Source organism: Rhamphochromis longiceps, linkage group LG16 (assembly GCF_057381845.1).
Source record: "Rhamphochromis longiceps isolate RC_006_pf linkage group LG16, R_longiceps_female_GT1.1, whole genome shotgun sequence".
In the NCBI taxonomy this organism is placed as follows: Eukaryota; Metazoa; Chordata; class Actinopteri; order Cichliformes; family Cichlidae; genus Rhamphochromis; species Rhamphochromis longiceps.
The window spans coordinates 29,337,502-29,358,476 of NC_140572.1; the positions used below are offsets into that span (position 1 = coordinate 29,337,502).

Sequence of the window (20,975 nt, forward strand, 5' to 3'; positions counted from 1 at the left end):
AAAATCTGAATCTCTGTGAGGAAATTCAGGAGAACATGAGCATACAAGACCAGATGCCCACCATCTATCATAGCACAGTCAAAACTAGTTTATAGTGGATTAATAGTTTTATATAATTTTCATTAGGTAACACTCTGGAGGCTCGGGAGAACCACCACAATCACTACTACAACCAATACTTCAGTCATTAGCTCAGTTCGTAGCTCAAGCATCTGTTCAGTTACCAGTTCAGTCTTCAACTCAGCCATCTGTTTGGTCAACAGTTCAGCTATCTGTTTTGTCTCCTGTTCAGTCTCTAGCTCTGTCTCTAGTTCAGTTACCAACTCTTCCTGCAGCTCAGCCATTAGCTTTGTCATCTGCTCCACCACCTGCTCAGCTACCTACCGAAGCTGGTAACCCCGGCTTCGTCTCAGCCAGGGGTCTTCGCACTTTCTGGCCTGCATCTGCTCCTGCTGGTGGCTCAGGTGAGCAATTCCAGCACTCTGCGGCTCCCATACCACGGAGTGTCTCATCAACTGGGGGTCTGGAGAACTGCTCCAGCCATTTTTCTTCTGTGCTGGGAGTTCAGAAGAACTGCTCCAGCCGTTCCTCGTCTCCACTGGTGGTTCAGGAGAACCATTCCAGCCATCTGCTTCATCTCTGCCAGAGGACTCCGTGTCCGCTGGTTCTGTTTTGTCTCTGCCAGAGTACTCTGCGCCTGCTGGTTCTACTTCGTGTCTGCCAGAGGACTCTGTGGCTGCTGATTCTGCTTCTGTTCCCACTGGGGGTTCTGGAGAACTGCGCCAGCCATTGTCCGTCTTCACTGGAGGGTTGAAGGAGCCGTTCCAGCCATCCTCTGCCTTTGGCTGGAGGGTCTGAGGGGCCCGTTTAGTCATCCGTTCCTGTTGGAGGCTCCACGGAGTCCATCCAGCCTGCAGCGCCACCACCTGCTCCATCGCCGGTGGCTTCCACACCGTCGCCTCCAGCACCAACACCTACGGTTTCCAGACTGTCACCTGCAGCGCCACCACCTGCTCCATTGGTTGCGGCTGCCAAGTCACTGTCTGGGCCAGTTCTGTCGCCTGTGGTTGCCCCGTCTGGTCCTGCCTCGTCTAGTCCTGCAGCTGCCTCGCTGCTATCCAGGCACGTCCTGTTCGGAGAGCATGTCCACGTCTAGCACGGCTGGCTTGTCCACGTCTAGCACGGCCAGCTTGTCCACGTTTGCCACCTCAACATCACCGGCCACTTTCCAGGCCGCTGGCTGGACATCATCGCTGTCATGTGCGGCCTCCTGAACTGTGTCGCCGCCACTGCCTTCCGCATGGTCGTCCTCCAGATTTGCGTCGCCTGTGTCGCTACCGCTGTCTTCCACGCGGCCAGCCTCCGGACTGGCTCAGTAATGGACTGTTGTGTTGTCGACCTCGGGGTTGTCCCCCTGAACTTTTCTGCCATGGGTTCCTGTGATGTCAACCTCCGTGTTGGCCTCCTAAATTGTTTTTGAGCCCCGGCATCATTGGTGAGCATTTGGATTTGGACTTGATCTGACTTGATCGGATTTGAGCTCCAGCGTCTCTTGTGGACTTTCTGTTTAAAGTGCACTATTTGCTTTTGAAGGTCCTGCATATTGGATCCTTCTACTGCCTGCCTGCACACAGCCATGACAGTAACTCTTAGTGATGCTGCAGTGTTGGTTTGACTTTGGGACCCGAAGCGGAGTGTGGACCCGGATTACCCGGGGTGGCTGTAGCTCAGGTGGCAGAGCAGGTCAGCCACTAATCAGAAGGTCGGTGGTTCAATCCCAGGCTGCCTCCTGGCTGCATACCAAATATCCTTGGGCAAGATACTAACCCCACGTTTGCCTACTGGTTGAACGTCTGGTGTCCTGGTGCAGCCACAACAACCTGGTGCTGAATGCCCAGAAGACAGTGGAGATTATTGTGGACTTCAGGAAGCACACAGCCCCACTCCCCCCCATCATCCTGACTGACACCCCCATCACCTCTGTGGACTCATTCCGCCTCCTGGGTACCACCATCACCCAGGACCTGAAGTGGGAGCCCACCATCACCTCCGTCATTAAGAAAGCCCAGCAGAGGATGTACTTCCTGAGGCAGCTGAAGAAATTCAACCTGCCAACACGGACGATGATGCAGTTCTACACTGCAATCATCGAGTCCATCCTCACCTCCTCCATCACCGTGTGGTACGCTGGAGCCACTATCAGGGACAAACAGAGACTGCAGCGTGTTGTGCGCTCTGCTGAGAAGGTGATTGGCTGCAGACTCCCATCTTTGCAGGACCTGTACACCTCCAGGACATTGCGGCGTGCAGCTCGGATCTCAGCTGACCCTTCTCACCCTGGACACAGTCTGTTTGACCTGCTCCCCTCAGGCAGGAGGCTCCGGTCCATTCGCACCAGAACCTCTCGCCATAAGAACAGTTTCTTCCCCTCTGCTGCTGGACACATGAACAATAACCATATGACTGTTCCCGCTACTAACACATGACCCTACGCTGTGTTCACTGCATCATTCCATGATTGGCACTGATCACCACCTGCACTCATGTATATATCTTTCAACGTAGCACTCTTAATTCTTATTCTCATGTATATATCTCATGTATAGCTCATGCACATATCTTTCTACGTAGCACTTTTAATTCTTATCCCTACTTTTATTTTTTTCATGTCTATTTAAGTGCTATTTATGACACTATGTTTGCACTGAAGCACCGCAGCAATTTCCTAATGTTGTAAACCTGCTCAACATTTGGCAATAAACCCCTTTCTGATTCTGATTCTGATTCTGGTGGTGGTCAGAGGGCCTGGTGGCGCCAGTGTCCGGCAGCCTCGTCTCTGTCAGTGCGCCCCAGGGCAGCTGTGGCTACAATGTAGCTTGCCATCGCCAGTGTGGGAATGTGTGTGTGAATGGGTGAATGACTGAATGTAGTGTGAAGCGCTTTGGGGTCCATAGGGACTAGAAAAGCGCTGTACAAATGCAGCCCATTTACCATTACTCAGTGAGGCTCCTGACAATGGCAGCAGTAATGCTCTGACTGTAGCTTACCAAAGTTGTACAAAAAACATTTTTTATAGATTTTTGAGCACTGTGTACCACATAAAATCGGTTTGAGGTCAGTAAGCACCCCCAGATACAAACCATAAAGTGCACTGGATTATAAGGCGCACTGTCAATTTTTGAGAAAATTAAAGGATTTTAAGTGCGCCTTATTGTGCAGAAAATGCAAGGCGGGCTCCGGTAACCCTATTCCGGGCAGGGTGAACTGTTCCCTTGGTCTTGTACTTATAGGGCTCTTCTAAATTGCTCTTTGTCTGGTCCCTCACCCAGGACCAGTATGCCATGGGAGAGCCTACCAGGGGGCAAAAGCCCCTGGACAACATAGCCCTGTGATTCTTGGGACACACAAACCCCTCCACCACGATAAGGTTGTTGGGTCTGCGCTTTGCAGGCCCAGCTGGTTTAGAGACTCTGTCTTGCTTTCCCGTGAACAAAGCAAGACAGAGCTCGATCCATTTTAACTTGCAAGGGGAGCTTATCAGACCAGGGTCTTGGAGCTGCAAGCTCCTCACCTGATCCCAGACAGCTCCAAAAACCTCGGCCCCCTCTCGCAGCTCTTTTATTAACTCAGTGGTCACACATAACCCACTGTAAAACCCCCCCTATGGTGCATCATAAAACAAAGGCATTCAGTGTATGTTTGTGTGTGTGTGTGTGTGTGTGTGTGTGTGTGTGTGTGTGTGTGTGTGTGTGTGTGTGTGTGTATGTGCACGTGAATGAGTGTGTGCACGTGAGTGAGTGAGTGAGTGTGTGTGAATGTGGGTGTTTCTGTTGGACTTCCTGCTCACAAAAGGGTCATCTCCCCTTACGATGTATATGGCTCAATTCCTGTAACGGTCTACCATACAGAAACGCAGGTGAGGGGATAAAGAGTAAGAACTAAAACATCCCCACTAAATAACAAAGCAGAACACACATAGGCAGTGTTGGGGAGTAATGGAATACATGTACCGCTGTTACGTATTTAAAATACAAAATATGAGTAACTGTATTCCGTTACAGTTACCGTTTAAAAAGGTGGTATTCCGAATACAGTTACTTTGTTGAAATAAATGGATTACACTGCGGTACTTTCCTGTTTCATTTCGTCGCGGGTCAGGACTGTTTGGGTTTTGTTTGACAGCTATGTTCTGTTGTTCCAGGCGGCAGCGTTACGGTTGCCATGGTTACAGGGTGACGCTCTCTTTCTCTCTGCGACTGTGTGTTTCCTGGGTGAGAGAGTGCCTTTTCGTTGTTGTTGTTGTTGTTGTGCTAAGCTAACAGGCAGAATGCTACAAGCATAGCTCTAAAGAATGTAGCATCATGGGCAGTGTAGTCCGTGTTGCAGGGAGAATGGACTGCCATACACGTTATGGGTCTGTGAGCGCGAGGAGGGAGAAAAAGGGGAGTGGAAAGGTACGAGTTGTCATCGAGCAAAAACGGGAGCTGGAAGCATGTAAATATAATAATAACCACTTCAGCCAAGAAGAGTGTCTGACGAGCCCAGTTGTAAGTAAGCTATTAAGACTCGACTGTACACCGTGTTCGTGTTTTCCTCCGAAAACAATAAGTTCCGTTGGAGCAGCCTTTCAACGCCTCTCTCTGTCTCTCGCAAGAAAAGTTGACCCACACAACAAAGTAAAGCTATTTTTCGGCTACAAGCCGACAGGGACCCCGCTGTATTAGTCAGAGGTCCCTTTACTACAGTTCGGAGTCGTGGACCTTCAGTAATAGTAATAAATCACACAGCAATAGTACATTCACGTTGTTGTAAAAAGCATGATAATATATTAAGTAATCCAAAGTATTCAGAATACGTTACTGTCATTGAGTAACGTAACGGAATACGTTACAGAATACATTTTGGGGCATGTATTCTGTATTCTGTAATGGAATACATTTTAAAAGTAACCTTCCCAACACTGCACATAGGATGTTCCTACAGCTACACTATAGCCCCCCCCTCACCATTCAACAGGCTGGGGAGGGGAACAGAAACAGAACAATGTCTTTTATCCTAAAGCTTGAACTAAGACTTACAAATTTAAGTAAAGCAATGACAGCATTTAACTATTTCAACCAAACAAGGTAACATTTCGCGGAGGAAGCATAGCCAAGTGACAGAGCCTTACACTTGGGTGGTCTCAGAATCTCATCTCTGCTTTTTCAGATGATGTGGTTTTGTTGGCTTCATCAGGTTATTGGCTCCAGCTCACAATGGAATGGTTGACATGGGCTGCCCACATTCAGGTCCAGACCAAAAAGGCTAGGCAGCGCCTGTATCACCTACGACAACTGAGGAAGTTCAGGGTCTCTCCAAAGATCCTCAGGATTTTCTATACAGGCGCTGTGGAGAGCATCCTCACACAGAACATGACATCGTGGTTTGGGAACAGCTGTGTGAAGGACCAAAAAGCTCTCCAGAGAGTGATCCGTACAGCAGAACGCTGCTGCAGGATTGCTCTCCCCCCGCTTCAGGACACCTACACCAGGAGATGCAAGGACAGAGAGACTCAAGAGGAGCTTCTATCCCCAAGCCATCCGTGCCCTAAACACACACACCCGCCCTCTCACATCATCTATAACTGACTGAGACAGGATTCTTCCAGACACTAAACCAAGGCACAATGTACATTTCAATTCCTTTAATTTTAAATATGTTTATATTGTCTATCCTGTAAAATAGTCAGATGTCTATTCATATTAATGTACAGAATTCACCTGCTTGCTGCTACTGCTGCACATTCACCCAATGTATATACTATATGTGTGTATATATATATATATATATATATATATATATATATATATATATATATATATATATAATGTTTTTCCTCTCCACCCCCCCCCCCCCCCAATTTTTTTGCACATGTCGAGGAGCGTGTCAGGCTACATTTCACTGTGTGTTATACTTGTATAACTATGCATGTGACAAATAAAGAACCTTGAACCTTGAACCTTGACAGCTGAGTGTGAAGCGGTAGGAGTGAGAATCAGCACCTCCAAATCGGAGGCAATGGTCCTTAGCCAGAAAACAGTGGAGTGCCCACTCTGGGTCAGGGATAAGTTCCTGCCCCAAGTGGAGGAGTTTAAGTATCTCGGGGTCTTGTTCGCGAATGATGGGAGAAGAGAGTGGTAGATCAACAGATGCATTGGTGCTGCAGCAGCAGTGATGCGGATGTTGCACCACTCCATCGTGGTGAAGAGAGAGCTGAATGTAAAAGCGAAGTTGTCAGTTTATCGATCGATATACGTTCCTACCCTCATCCTATGGTCATGAGCTATGGGTAGTGACTGAAACTGATACAAGCAGTGGAAATGGGTTTCCTCCCTTAGAGATAGGGTGAGAAGTTCAGCCATCCGGGAGGGGCTGATAGTAGAGTGGCTGCTCCTCTACAGTTCAGGAGGTTAGTTGCGAGAACACCGGCTGAAACAATGCATTTCAGGGTGGCAACCCAAGGTCGACGGCACAACAGTCACGGCTGGGGCAGCAGTCGTGTGGTGTTGTCAAGAAGGACCCAAAATGCTGGCACTTGCTGTGATACATGGGAGCTTTCTTGTGGACAGTGAAAATAAGAAAAGCCAGGACAGAACTAAACATTAACCTAAAATGGGGAAACTAATAGCAAACAAAACCCGAAACCATAACTCATGGAATAACGCACAGGGAAAAACATAAGGAGGTGACACCAGGGATGACGAGCAGAGAATGGAGAGCTGGAATAAAGGGCAGAGAGATGCTGGAATTATCAAGAAACAGATGACGCGACAAGGAACACAGGCAGACACACACTATAAATACACAGAGGGACACTGGGAAATCACACACACAGGTGGGAGACACAGCTGGACCTGATTAACCTGACGAGACAGGGGAACACTAACACCAGGCCAATCCCCTTCACCAGCTGTGAAGGGGATTGGCTCTGCTCAGGCAGCGACAGCAGGGTGCAGTCCTCAGTAGTGATGGTAAATTTGATTCTTTTTACTGAATCGAGTTTTAATGAGTCACTCACCAAAGTGCAAAAAATGTACATTTTCACTCAAACTTAATTTGTTTCTCTTTTCATGTAAATCCTACTGCTAAGATGAATGATTCTAAAAGAAAACAACTATTTTATAGAGCAAAAAAGAGCAAAAACATTTCTAAAATTAAGCAATTAAGCAAGGGGGTTAGTGAGTGAGTGAGTGATTCGTTAGCTCTATGATTCAGCAGAGGAAGGAGGGGGTGAGCGAGTCCTGAGTGATTCGCTTTCGCTTACGATTCAACACAAGAAGGGAGGGGGTGAGTAGCTCGAATGTGCTGTTAGCATGTTAGCAGAGCGATGCTACTGTGAACCGAGGAGCTATTTTCTTGATGTGAGCTTCTACTCAGGGTTTTTTCTTCCAGTTCAGAGCAGAAATTTTTTTGTTCAGATACTGGATGTTGTGTTTTTCTCCACAATTTTAATTACAAGCTAGATATATTGCTGCTAACAGCAACAGGGATGAGTCAGTGAGTCAGTTGGGCTTGTGAATGATTCATGAGTCAGTAAAGTGATTTGTTCATGATTTGCGCATCACTAGTCCTCAGTTGGCTCAATGAACTCACCGGAGCTTCCAGCAGAGGATGGGGGTGGCTCGCCCGAGATCTCAGTGGAGACAGAAGGCTAAGATGGTTTGATAGAGCTTCAAGTGGAGGCCGCCGTAGACAGCTGAGATGGCTTGCCTGAACTCTCAGCAGAGACAGGAAGCTGAGACGACGCAAGTACGCTGTCTCAGCTTCCTGTCTGCATGCAGACACATTTATACAACCACATTTGCACATGACTATAAAAAGGCGGAAGAGGAAGTAGTTCCTTCCAATGTAGACAGTCCTAATGATATAGTTTCTTTCCACTGTGTTCCTGTTAATGATAAACTACAAATCTACCCTAAATTACTAAAATATCGATATTTTAATATGAGAATCGATTCTAGAACATAAATGACTGGCATCAGAGGAATCAATATTTTAGTATCGATCCACACATTACTAGTACTTACAGTATACTTGTTTCATTGTCTCTTGCAAAAAACCCGACTTGTTGCCTGAAAAATGCCCGCAAGTACACGGTACTGCACCTTAACAAGACCCACGCCCCAGAAAGTACAGTGTACTTACGGTGTTCTTGTTTCGCTGTTTCTTGCAAAAACCTACCTTTGGTGTCCTCAAATTGCACTTGTACAGGGTACTTCCGCCATAGTGGCAGATCATGTTATAAAGTGTTACCTTTCATTAGTTTGCATAAATTCATTACGTATATTAAACTATAAACACTTAAAATCATATAGACATCACAGACTCAATGGTTTTTACACAATTAAATAAAAAAAAATTAGTGAAACTAAGCACATTTCCTGCACATTATTATTTTTGTTTGTTTGTTTTGTAAATGCAAACATTAAGTTTAATATCTCCTTTTGAAAACTGAAAAGTTTTGTTGCATCTAGTTTACTTGTAGTTACCTATAATACTCTCAGTCCAAAGTCGCTGTTTTACACTGTGTAAACAGTATTCAAAAGTATTCTGAGGTTATTGTTGAAAATTTCAGGCAGTAAGTATGTTTTTTTTCTGCTTCTTTTCAGGTTTAAACATTATAAAGAGGCCTGGTTGTTAGGGTAAAATACATTTTCATTTACAAAATATGTTTCACTGGATTCATTTCTTTTACAATCTAAAAAGAAAAGCAAGACTCAATATAACCCAGCTGTATTATGTTTTTTTGAGGGAAGGGAAGAATGCGTTGCTTATCAAATGTATAATAGCCTTAATCACTGTGTTGTCTTTTACACTGAAAATTAAGGTCTTGTTGCATATAGAGAGCTTGAATAGATTGTAACAACAAGCTTGAAACTCATGAATCACCCCCTAAAATTCCTCGGGATGCTGCTAAAGCTCTTCTTGCAAGCTCTTCTTCTTAAACTAAATGCATTAATTTATCTCACTGCTCATCGTTTGCTCAAACCTGTTTGTAGTCATTTCCCAGATCTCAATAGTTACATAAAATACAAAGAAATTAATTTTTAACTCAACTCAAGGAGTGAAAGCATCGCTTACATCATACTAACTACATAAATGTGGCTGACAAGAAGTGTATATAAACCTCTGGTGACATACTTTGTCAGGGAGACAGTACACAGACAGACTTAATTACACCCTGGCTTTAACTTGTAAAAATGTCATTTGCTCTCAGTTTGAAATTACACATAGTAAGGTAAACTAATATTTTATTATGGATAATGTTTCAGTAATTACTGTTTTTACTCTCTCAGGTTTAAGTGATATTGCAAACTACAGGGTCATTCTCTTTGTTCTCACTTTACTGTGTTACTGTGTGATTTGGCTGGTAAATTTGACGATAATTGTCACAGTCATTGTGGATAAAAGCCTTCATGAACCCATGTACATCTTCCTCTGCAATCTGTGCTTCAATGGACTCTATGGGACTGCTGCATTTTATCCCAAGTTTCTCTACGATCTTCTGTCCACCACTCATGTCATCTCTTATGCAGGATGCCTTTTACAGGGTTTTGTATTGCACTCTTCAGTTTGTGCTGACTTCTCTCTCCTAGCTCTCATGGCCTATGACAGATACGTGGCTATATGTCGACCTCTTGTGTACCACTCTCTGATGACTAAACAAAGAGTTTGTATTTTTGTATTTTTTGCTTGGCTTATTCCCTTTTACCTTCTCTTAATGAGCACGATAACAACAGCAACATCAAGGTTATGTGGCTCACACATACCAAGGATCTACTGTATAAACTGGTTAATTTCTAATCTGGCTTGCTCTGCCTCTGTAGCTAAAGTTATTATTCCTGCTTTTAATTACACCTTTTATTTTGGTCATGCCGTTTTTATCTTCTGGTCTTATGTACATCTGATCAAAACATGTCAGTCATCCAAAGAAAACTGGAACAAATTCATGCAGACATGTGTACCACATTTATTCTCTTTAACGGTTGTTGTTCTGTCTTTTCTTTTTGATATGTTATACATGCGATTTGGCTCAAAGGAAATAGCACAAAGTTTTGAGAATTTCATGGCAATGGAAATTCTCCTCATCCCACCAATTATTAATCCCCTCATGTATGGATTTAAATTAACAAAAATAAGAAAAAGAGTTTTGAATTTTATATGTGGTAAAAGTTTAGCTTTGAGATTAAAGTCATGAGTGTTTCTGCAGAGAGGGGCAAAAAATCTGTTTACATATGTACAGTATAGTGTTAATCAATATACATATTACCAGACTGTCTTCATTAATTGAAATATAAGTAGAATTTTCTTTTGGTTTGTACATGTCTAAATTAAAAACACACACACACACACACACACACACACACACACACACACACACACACACACACACACACACACACACACACACATTGAAATTAAACACATTTCCTGTACATTATTCATTTCTGTCTTGCATTTTAAAAGGGGTTTAATTTCGTTACATCTTTTTCTGACGACTATCTTCTTTTTCTGGTTGACTAACATGTTTTTTCTCACCTAGTTTAGTTACACTTAACTATAATACCCTTGGGTCTAAAATTTTATTCTCAGGTAATTATCAAAATGCTACTAAAGCTCTGCCAGAGGTGGGAGTTGAAAAACTCTCTGACCTAGGCCTCTGCACACCTTTACTCTGAAATCAGTCTTTTGGGTTTTCTTTACATCCCAAATTAAGTGGCTGTCATCACACCAGGCTACAAACCACTGTATATCAAAAAAGCAAATGCTTATGTTCTCTTCCTTGTGAAGCAAATTGTGAAAAGGAGTAACCTGACCTGTGCCTGGGACGATCTTAAAGGAGCGCTGGTACTTAAGCAATTAAAATTAGTAATACTGTTCCAGCTGATAGCAATGAGTTCTGTTTGTACAAATGATACCATTTATTTGAAACGTCGCCACTCAATTTCATTTGCTTTTGAATAAAAATAAACAAATAAATGAAAAACAAAAGGCTGGATAGTCCCAAATGCAGAGCAAAAATCAACAAAAGCAGCCAAGCATAAGTTGTGGGTCTTCAATGCAATTTAAAAATAAAAATGTCATGCTATTTACAACAGCAGCTGTACCCTACCCCTGCAAACTGTAATAGATCTTGCCTTCTGTTTACATTTATTTTCCTTTAAGACACCCAAAACACATTTATTATTATTTATTTCTGTAAATTCAAAAGGTACTTTTACTATAGTCACTTACCAGAGTATTGCTTTGTTGATTTTCAGGGGATTTTTTTTAAATAGATCAACAGAGGTTGAATTCCCAGGTGTGTTTTGTTGTTGAACAAAAGGCAATAATTAAGAGGAGGTGTAGAGGCACAGCAGATAATGATAGAGATGTAGATGCAGTAGCTCTATTTTCTGTACACTCACATATAATCACACACACATATTTTTAAAATGATAAGGCATTTGAGTTCTCTGATCATGGATAATGTGTCTAATGTAAAAAGTTTTGTTCTATTAGGATTTAATGACACGATGAATTTCAGAGTACCCCTCTTCATAATAACTTTACTGCATTATTGTGTGATTCTGTTTTTCAATATCTCTCTTGTGCTGCTCATTGTCTTGGATGAAAGTCTCCATGAACCTATGTACATTTTTCTTAGTAGCTTTTGCATTAATGCACTTTATGGGTCCACAGGTTTCTACCCAAAATTCCTTTCAGATTTACTGTCATCTTTTCATCACATCTCATATGAAGGATGCATGCTACAAGCTTTTATCATGTACTCATTTTCCTCCTGTGATTTGTCCATTTTAGCTGTCATGGCCTTTGACAGGTATCTGGCTATATGTCGACCTCTGCACTACCACTCTTTCATGACTATGAGGAGGCTCTCTCAGCTGGTGTGTTTCTCCTGGCTGACACCTTTCTGCATTTTCTCCATCAATATCCCAATAACATCAAGAGTCAAGTTATGTGGTATAAACATTCAGAGAGTCTTATGTCCAGACTGGTTAATTGTTAAACTTGCTTGTCCTGAAGTCAAAAGCAATTTCCTAATGTTGTAAACCTGCTCAACATTTGGCAATAAAACCCTTTCTGATTCTGATTCTGATTCTGAAAACCTTTTTAAAAAAAAATACTGGTCCATATGCAACACTTATTGTTTATATATTTCATGGCTTTTTCATAATTTGGATTTACACGCATCTTATTAAAACATGCATGAGGTCCAGTGAAGACAGGGTAAAGTTTATGCAGACATGTGTGCCCCATCTGACCTCTTTGATCATATTTCTCTTTGTAATGGTTTTTCAGTCGATATATGGGCGATTTGACTCCACAGATTCATCTCGAATCTTCCAAAATTTGATTGCTATTGAGCTTCTCACTATTCTTCCAGTTATGAATCCTCTCATATATGGATTCAAACTCACCAAAATACGAAACAGAATCCTGACTTCAGTTTATCTTAACAGAAAATAACAACACACCCATCCAATATACATTCTGCAAAAAAGAGCAAGAAGGATAATAAATAAAGCTACTTCAAGAGAACCATTAAAATCCACTTTTTATCAAATTAAATATTCTCAAATTTAAAGATTTGGTTGACCTCAGAACTGCGCAAACAATGTACAAAGAAGCGAATAAATCTTTGCCCCACAACATTCAGAACCTGTTCCAAATAAGACCAAATACTCATGACCTGAGAGAAATCCTTATGTTCAGCAAGCCAGTAGTAAGGACAAATGTAAAATATCAGAGCATTGCAGTCAGAGTTAGTGTGTGGAACACCTGTACAGATGAAATCAAGACAAGTACATCAATACAAAAATTCACACGATTATTCAAAAATAATAAATTGCATGAATATAGGAAATCTTCCTCTCAGTGACTGAGTTGTCTAATTGTGTCCTCATTTTTTATAGATCAAGGCCTTATTACCCCAAGCTTAAGTGTTCATTAAGGTGTTTGTCAATAATAATAATAATGGATTGCATTTATATAGTGCTTTCACATAGATATAAAATAAGCTCAGAGAGTAAGCGGGTGTTAAGGACAGGGTGATTAGTTTATGTAAAAATGAAGTTTGTTGTTATTCTGGTTTACATGCTGAAAATGGTATTTATGTATGTTCAATGTGTTAGACTTGTACATAGTGTAGAATGTTTAGCTTATTTTAGAGTTTAGAAATGTGTTATCATAGAATGTAGAACTATTGTAGAGACATTGATACTGCCCTTAAAGGGGAGGAGCTTCTTCCCCCAGGCTATTCGGGGCCTGAACCAGGTGTAGGACTGGACTCTCCCAAACACGTCACTATAAGACTGGACTCTCACACACGTCACCACACGCACCACCACACATTTCCTATAATCCTATAATTCCTATAATTTATAATCCTTATCTTTATAATCTCTTCTGCTATTTGCACATTCTTTACTGTAAATTCCCAAGTTAATTTGTAAATTTTTGTAGTAAACTGTAAATTGTAAATATTGTAAAACTTTTCTTCTGTCATTTAATGGTCGGGCATTGTACAGCTACAAGCATTTCACCCCCATGTCATACTGTGTATGGTTGTGTGTGTGTGACAAATAAAATTTGAATTTGAATTTGAATTTAAAGTAATAAAGGCCTCACTGTGTTGTGAACTTAGGAGTAGATTGTAGGAGGCCTCTCCCCCACTGAGTGGAAATTCCCCAGAGGATGTTTTAGGGTGGGGGTCTCAACATTTATAACTGGGTAACTGTGGTCTGGAAGGGAGAGGGGTTTTATGACCTCTAGGGAGTTACCTACACCCACAGTGTTTTAACTGTCACGCACACACATCCACACGCACACTCACTCGTGTGCACTCACACATACACACAGGTATGTGTACACAGTCACACACGAGCACTCATATAGGCACGCGGGAACGCGCACATGTAGGCATTCACAGGCTCGCACACACACACACAAGTGAAAGTATGTAAACATAGTACTTAGTTTTATGGCACCTTGTAGAGGGTTTAGAAGGGGGGTCACTGATACAAAACTGCATGTAACAGACAAAGGAGTTGAGATCTGCAGAGGAGTTCCAGGGTCCTGTACATCTCCCTTCTAGAAGGTGTAATCAATAAGTGTGGTCAATGAGTGTGAATTAATAAGTGTTGTGAATTGACTACTGAGTCCCCAGTGTTCTTTCTGGAGGCCTGAGGAATCTACGAACCGGGTGAAACTGTGAAAAAGTAACAGTTTTGGTGCCGAAACCCGGGATTCGCTCGAGGTTCAGAGAGGACGAATTGGCAGTGCTGAGGTCGTGAAACGAGGCGAACAGAGAGCCGGCTCAATCATCTAAAAGGTAAGCACCACCTGTTTATTTTTGAAGTGTGCATATTGAATAAATTCTAAATTATCTGTTCGCTAAGTTGAACGTATCACAGTGTAAATTCACTCAGTAGAAAAAAAGGCGGCTAGCGTCCGCCTCAGTGCGTTAAAGCAAGAGACTTTTGCTAAGAACTCAGGTTGATGTTTAGCGTACTGTGAGCGACTAAAGCAAGAGACTTTTGATAAGAACTCAGGTTGATGTTTAGCGCCCCGTAAGGACATCTCGGTGCGTTAAAGCAGGAGACGTTTGTTACGGATTAATAGAATCTGTGTTTCATCCATGGCGGTGTCTGATCAGTCTTAGTTATTAGGAAAAAAGTGGCGGTGCTGTGCTCGTCCTCGTGCGTTAAAGCAGGAAACTTGTGTTACTATTAGTTAGAAAGCGGGGCTGAAAGGCTTTGTCGCCGGCTAAGGGCCATGTGCGCTCCGAGTTTGGCAACTCCACCCTTGGTCGGACGCGTCCTTGGGATTTGCCGGGTTGGTGACCTGGGCACCGGGGGCGCCCTAAATAACTAAAGCTAGGTGTTGGATCCTAGTCACGGTTGATAACATGCATGAGAGTGGGGGCAAGTTGCTTTGTTAGTGAGAGAACGACTGCTTGGCTCAGCCCACTGACTGCAGTGTGTGTAGACTGTGTAGTTGTGTGAAAGCGCCGTTAGAGTCGGCGTCTCGTCTGAAGTACGGGAGTCAATTAAAGTAACAAAAAGAATTCGTGTCTAAAAGTGTGTGTTTGTGGTGTGCAGAAATCGCGGCAGGAGGCCGTGTCGCGAATTGTTGCAAACTGTGAAGTCAATTGGGGGGTTTAATTTGGTTTTATATTTTTTAGGGGAAGAGAAACTGCGGTATCGAGTCCGTGGCGCAATTTGAATAATTTGTGAGGTGTACAAGAGCGGACGGCACCCGCTCTGTGTACCGCTTAGGGCGTTGTCCGGAATAAGCAGAGGAGGAAGTGTCCTGCTGTGAGTTGAGAACTGGACTGCGAGAAGTAGAAGGTGTGTGAGTGCCAGCCTTAAGGGGTGGGCTCGTAGGTGAAACGAAGGAGGAGTAGTAAGGAGGAGCTCGGAGGGTCCCGATGAAAACAAACGACGACATCTGGTGGTAAGTAACGGAATTCCAGGTGAGTTAAAAATAATGGCTGAACAAGAGGAGATTATTAGTGTCAAGTGTTCCTCTGACTGTGAGGTGTCCACACTTGAAAAAGACCAGACTTTGAATTTCACTCAACTTTATTTAGACCAACTAGTTTGATAGCTGGTAGGTAGCAGCAGGTAAAAAACCTTTCAACACAAAAATAAAGAACATTTCATTAACCATTCAGATAAATTACACAGAAGACAGATGAAATAACAAAATACACTTCAGTAAAGCCATTTACCATGTGGTTAACTGTGTTAATTTAACTGTGGTTCTTAAATAAATATACACAATGTGTCTTCTTTGCATTTAACACTTTTTTATAAACAATTGTATTTTAAAGTATACATTTTAGAGTTCACAAACATTTTAATAGACTTTAACTAAGGATTTTCTTTACAAAGAATTATTTTCTTTAAATCAAAACCAAACATTTATTCACTAGTTTTACGATCCACCCAAGGATTTGGGGTAACTATTTTTAATATTAATTAACATAAATATGTGGGAACACTAACTGCACAAACAATTTATTCAAACTTAAACATTCATTTTTGTCAATATAATTAAACTTAAATGCAGCAACTATTTCCCTAAGCGTAAAACATTTGCACAACTGAGCTTCCATAGTCCCAGATACATCTGCAAAAGCAAAATGTGAACTCAAGAGCTTACCGATAGCCTGTCTTGTTCAAAGTCTTCCTCACAGTGGAAAAGTGCTTTGTTTGCCGTCCTCTCAGTATGTTGCACCCGGGTCAAATGACTGCTGCATGCATTTAAAGGTTTACTCGGCACGCCCACCCTTGATTGCTCTAATGTGGCTCACCTGGCAGGGCGGCGCACACCAGGCCGTGCTTAGTTGTTGATTGCACCCAAGGTCTAATCAGCGGCCATGGGTAAGCAGCAGCACCGAACAGGTAGAGGGCAGGAGGAGGAAAAGAGGAATAACAGCCACACCTACTAGGTCAGCGCGACAATTAGAGAAGGAGTGAGGAGTCCAACAGAGGGAGAAATGCAATGGAAAACTGTTGATAAGCAAAAAGAGAAATTAGGGGAAGCATTGAAGATCACCATGACTGGACATCTGACAGGTAAGAATGATAAAATACTGGAAATGGGGAAGGAAATAATGAGTGTATGTGATCAAGCTGGAATAAAAGGTGATATGCGATGTTCTCTCGCAAAGGCTTTATTGGAAGCGGCCAAGGCATCCGAGGAGAAGGAGGAGAAACTCAGGAGAGAGTTGGATGGAGCACATACTTTGGAGAAGAGGGGAGTTAAGAAACAAATAAAAGAGGAGGAGGAGAAACGAGCCAGGCTGGCTGTATGGGGAATCAGCTGCCAAGGACTGGAGCACTGGATGAGGGAACCTGTGGAAGAGGAAGGTAAGTTGAGACCTGGTGGTCTTCCACACCCTCACCCCACATCCCCTCTTTTTTCAGCACGTCCTCCACCATATTGTGGTAATTATCCAACATTGAGTATTGAGGATGGCAGGATGGAGAATGAAGAGGGAACGGTGCTGCGCCTAACTGGAGGGCAGGCGGAGTGTGATTATGAGGACCAGCACCGCCCTAAGCCGCAGCAACAAAATATAGTAATAGGACCTACAAAGACAGTGCTACCTGCTGGTCATACTCAGACCAACTTGGAACAAAAAGATGGGGAGGACGAAGAAGGAGAGGAAGAACAGCCTGGTGCAGCCGGAGCAACAGCTAGGACTCCTCTGGAATTATTACCTGAAGAGGTAGAGAAACTGGTGGACATGGTGAGTACACGGTTCGATGAAGAACAATTTTGGGAAAAATTTAAGAAGCAAAAGGTAAAAGCTAAAGGGAGTGGTGTTTTAGGTCCAGATGTGAGGAAGAAGGTGTATTTTAAGGCGCAAACACCTAAGGTAAGAGCTGTTGACACCTGGGATGGATGGATACAGGGCACTCTGGAAGAGGATATAGATGAGTGTAGTGTGATTCAGAGTGCAGGAGGGGATGAAGATGACTCAAGAGGATGGCCCGCGTTTGGATCTCGAAGAGAACGAGAGGAGATGGAGGACCAATGGCTTCGCAGTGGAGGAGAGCTTGGAGGTCATCCGATGTGGAGAAGAAGTCAAATGAAAGCGGCAGAAAATCCCCAGGGGGAAGTCCTGCGACACCCCAGTTCTGCATTAGGAATGCCCCTAGTGGTTGCAACAGGAGGTGAAAGAAGATATAAACCATACGGGGTAGGGGATGTTACATCCCTGGGGCAGATGCTCCCACCCATCATTGATGGAGGCGCGGGTTGGCTGAGATAACTTAGAGTGACATCAGGCACACAGCTCGCCCTGGGGGATTTTTAACCCAAATATTTATCCAATGAATCCCTGGACATATTATGATGGTTTGCAGAGTGCACCCATGGCCAGCTGGGGAGGTAATGTGTGGGCCGGTAGAGGAAGGGCAAGAGGTCGTGGTGGCTCGGTGGGTGTGAGAGGCACCCTGGGGTATGGAAGGGGAGCACCTGGAGCGGGTCGTGGGCCTAGAGGTGTCTATTGGGTGTGTTGTCAGCCTGGGCACTGGGCCAGAGACTGTCCACAGCAGCCACAAATACAGCAGCAAATGGGCCCGCCTCAAGCAGGAAGGGGTGGTCCATACTATCAGGCTCCAAACCCACACATGGTCCCCGGACCAAGACCTCAAATGCCGACCTGGGGGGCCGGCTGGGGCAGCCAGGACTGGCAGCAGTGACACACCCCACAGGGATGCCGAGGAGAGGGGGGAAAGGCAGACCCCTTACTCTCACTGACGGTGAATGGACTGACTCTGCCATTCCTTGTTGATACAGGAGCTACTTATTCAACCATCCAAGAAGTTCCTGAGAACATTAAACTATCTGGGGACGAGGTCAGCGTGGTTGGCTTCTCTGGGGTTCCAATGACATTGCCAGTGACTGTTCCGTTAAAGACTGAAATTGGAAAGCAAGCAGTGGCTCATCCATATGTTATTTCAGCGCAGGTGCCTGTGAACTTGATGGGGCGAGACCTGCTCATCAAACTGGGAGCTGTGATCATTTGTGGGCCCGATGGTTTAACAATGACTTTGAAGGATGGCACACAGCTTCCTTGTGTGGCCACAAGTACGAGAGGACAGTGGCTGCTGTCTGAGGACATTGATCGTACAGCAGAAATTTACTGGGCCCGGCTGACGACCTCTGACGGCATCCTGGCACACTTCCAGCTCTGGCGGCCCTGGATCATGGCCCTGGACGTGTATGCTCCACCTATTGACCCATACCACGTGACACTTTTTTACGATCGCGAAAATACTGAGTGGTACGAAGACCTGTTCCATGAATTCCTGGAAGGGAAACAATGGCAGGTCTCTACCAGGGGTATTTATGTTGGACCGCAGGGGGTAGCAGCCCTGGTCCACTTGGCGGAGGAACAAAAGAGCTGGTTCCGAATGGGTGATGAATCTGTGCCTCATGTGTCTCTAGCGGTTCATTCTGGACATCAAGCAAAGGACTTGGGTCCCATGATACGTGTAGCTTCACGAGCAATTGATTGGCAACTCACACAGATTCCTGATGTTTCCTTCTCCCCAAGTACTAAAACTTACAGAATTTCAACATCCCACACAGATGACACTATATTGGAACATCGTCACATACGTAGGACACATGGCAGGGAACTGACAGATCATCCAGAGGCGGTTAAAGGCCTCTCACAGTTGCCTCACACACTGTGGTCACAGGGGCCTACGGATGTTGGCTTAACCACCTGTTCGCCTGTGACCTTTGAACTTAAATCTGACATTCCAATATGGCGTCCGCAGTACCGACATTCACCACAGGCAGAGGAAGGCATTGCAGAGACTATTGAAGGGCTGTTAAAGGTGGGGGTGTTGGAGCCTTCCACGTCTCAATGGAACACGCCCATTTTGCCAGTGGAAAAGCATGGCACAGGTAAATACCGTATGGCTCATGATTTGTGGGCTATTAATGCAATTTTGAAAACTAAAACTGTGGCAGTTCCTAATCCATTTACTGCATTGACTAATCTCTCCCCATAGCAGCGTTGGTTTACATGCATTGACCTGGCAAATGCCTTTTTTTGTTTACCTTTGCACCACTCTCTGCGTGATGTGTTTTCTTTTTCTTACAGGGGTCAACAGTTAAGGTATACTCGGTTGCCACAGGGATTTGCTCTGTCACCGGGGATTTTTAACCAAGTGTTGAAGCAGATGTTGGAACCGTGTGTGATGCCGGCTGGCTGCACTCTGGTTCAATATGTGGACGACCTCCTGATTGCCGCTCCCACGGCAGATGCTTGCTTTCAGGCCACCATGACCGTGCTCAGGAGACTGGCGGAGGCGGGTTTTAAAGTGAGTAAAGACAAATTACAGTTGGTGAGACCACAGGTGACTTTTTTAGGGAGAGAGGTGAAACAGCATATGGTGGGGTTGATGGCTGCTCATAGAAGTGCCATTCTCTCCCTCTCGCGACCGGAGACTGTGAAAGAGATGCTTTCTTTTTTAGGTCTCACAGGCTACAGCCGGCAGTACATTCCAGACTATGTGGGCCGTACTAAGCCTTTGCGTGATTTGGTGAAGCAGCATGGCATGAGGGACCTGACTGCTAAGTTGAACTGGACTACTGAAGCTGAACAATGCTTCATTTCTTTGAAACAGGACCTTTCTCGTGCAGTAGATTTAGCTGTGCCAGATTACAACAGGGACTTCTTCTTAGATGTTTCTGAAACAAAAAGGGGTGGTGAATGGCGTTTTGTTTCAGAAAAAAGGGGGAGGCAGACAGGTTTTAATGTACATTAGTGTATGTTTAGACAACATGGAGAAAAGGCACCCTACATGCACTCAGCATGTAGCTGGAGTGGCAAAGGCCATCCAGAAAGTAGCACATATAGTCAGAGGACACCCACTGAGAGTTTTAACAACACACAGTTGTTAAAACTGTGTTGTTAACATAAGCCACCACGGCTTATGTTAACTCACAGGCCTTCACCATGACCCCACTTAGACAACAGAGGCTCAGCAAAGTGCTGGAGGCTCCAAAATTGACTTTCATACATGAAGGGATAAACATGGCAGACCAAATGGGGTCAGGGGAACCGCATGATTGCGCCCAGGCGGTCTGGAGAGAAGAGAAAACGAGACCAGATCTCAAAGCGGAAGCCATGGAAGGAGCAGAGGATCTCTTCACAGATGGCTGCTGCTTTAGGGATGAGAAGGAGGGGCTCAAGGCAGGCTATGCAGTGGTAAGTAAGAGAGGGGAGCAGCTGGAGGTGATCAAAGCAGCAAAGCTGGAAGGGCAGCAGTCAGCGCAGAGAGCAGAGGTGGTTGCACTGATTGAAGCTCTGAAATATGCTCAAGGAAAAAGGATAAACATTTACACTGATTCAGCCTATGCCTTTGGAGCTGCACATGTGGAGCTGAGTCAGTGGAAGA

The 20,975-nt window shown here is 44.2% G+C and overlaps 4 protein-coding genes across 5 annotated transcripts in view; all 4 read left to right on the forward strand.

Annotated features, from left to right (window-relative positions):
* The first annotated feature begins 9,295 nt into the window (after positions 1 to 9,295).
* LOC146651369 (olfactory receptor 11A1-like) lies at positions 9,296 to 10,237 on the forward strand. The gene has a single exon (XM_085384990.1). The coding sequence runs from the start codon at positions 9,296 to 9,298 to the stop codon at positions 10,235 to 10,237; it is 942 nt and encodes a 313-aa protein (XP_085241116.1).
* Positions 10,238 to 11,207: 970 nt separating this feature from the next.
* LOC146651370 (olfactory receptor 4B13-like) lies at positions 11,208 to 12,510 on the forward strand. 2 transcript variants are annotated; one of them, XM_085385291.1, is made up of 3 exons: positions 11,418 to 11,437; positions 11,483 to 12,073; positions 12,153 to 12,510. In XM_085385291.1, the coding sequence occupies exons 2-3, from the start codon at positions 11,502 to 11,504 to the stop codon at positions 12,508 to 12,510; spliced, it is 930 nt and encodes a 309-aa protein (XP_085241417.1). In that variant the 5' UTR covers positions 11,418 to 11,437; positions 11,483 to 11,501. The 2 variants fall into 2 exon arrangements, with proteins under 2 accessions (XP_085241418.1, XP_085241417.1); XM_085385292.1 differs by having other exon boundaries at positions 11,208 to 12,073.
* A 1,113-nt stretch (positions 12,511 to 13,623) lies between these two features.
* Positions 13,624 to 20,975, forward strand: part of LOC146651371 (olfactory receptor 6F1-like) — a 64,291-nt gene continuing 56,939 nt past the window's right edge. The window contains exon 1 of the mRNA XM_085384745.1: positions 13,624 to 14,718. The gene's annotated coding sequence lies outside the window, so the exon portion shown is untranslated. The remainder of the gene's footprint in view (positions 14,719 to 20,975) is intronic.
* Positions 18,405 to 19,583, forward strand: LOC146651372 (uncharacterized). The gene has a single exon (XM_085384933.1). The coding sequence runs from the start codon at positions 18,447 to 18,449 to the stop codon at positions 19,581 to 19,583; it is 1,137 nt and encodes a 378-aa protein (XP_085241059.1). The 5' UTR covers positions 18,405 to 18,446.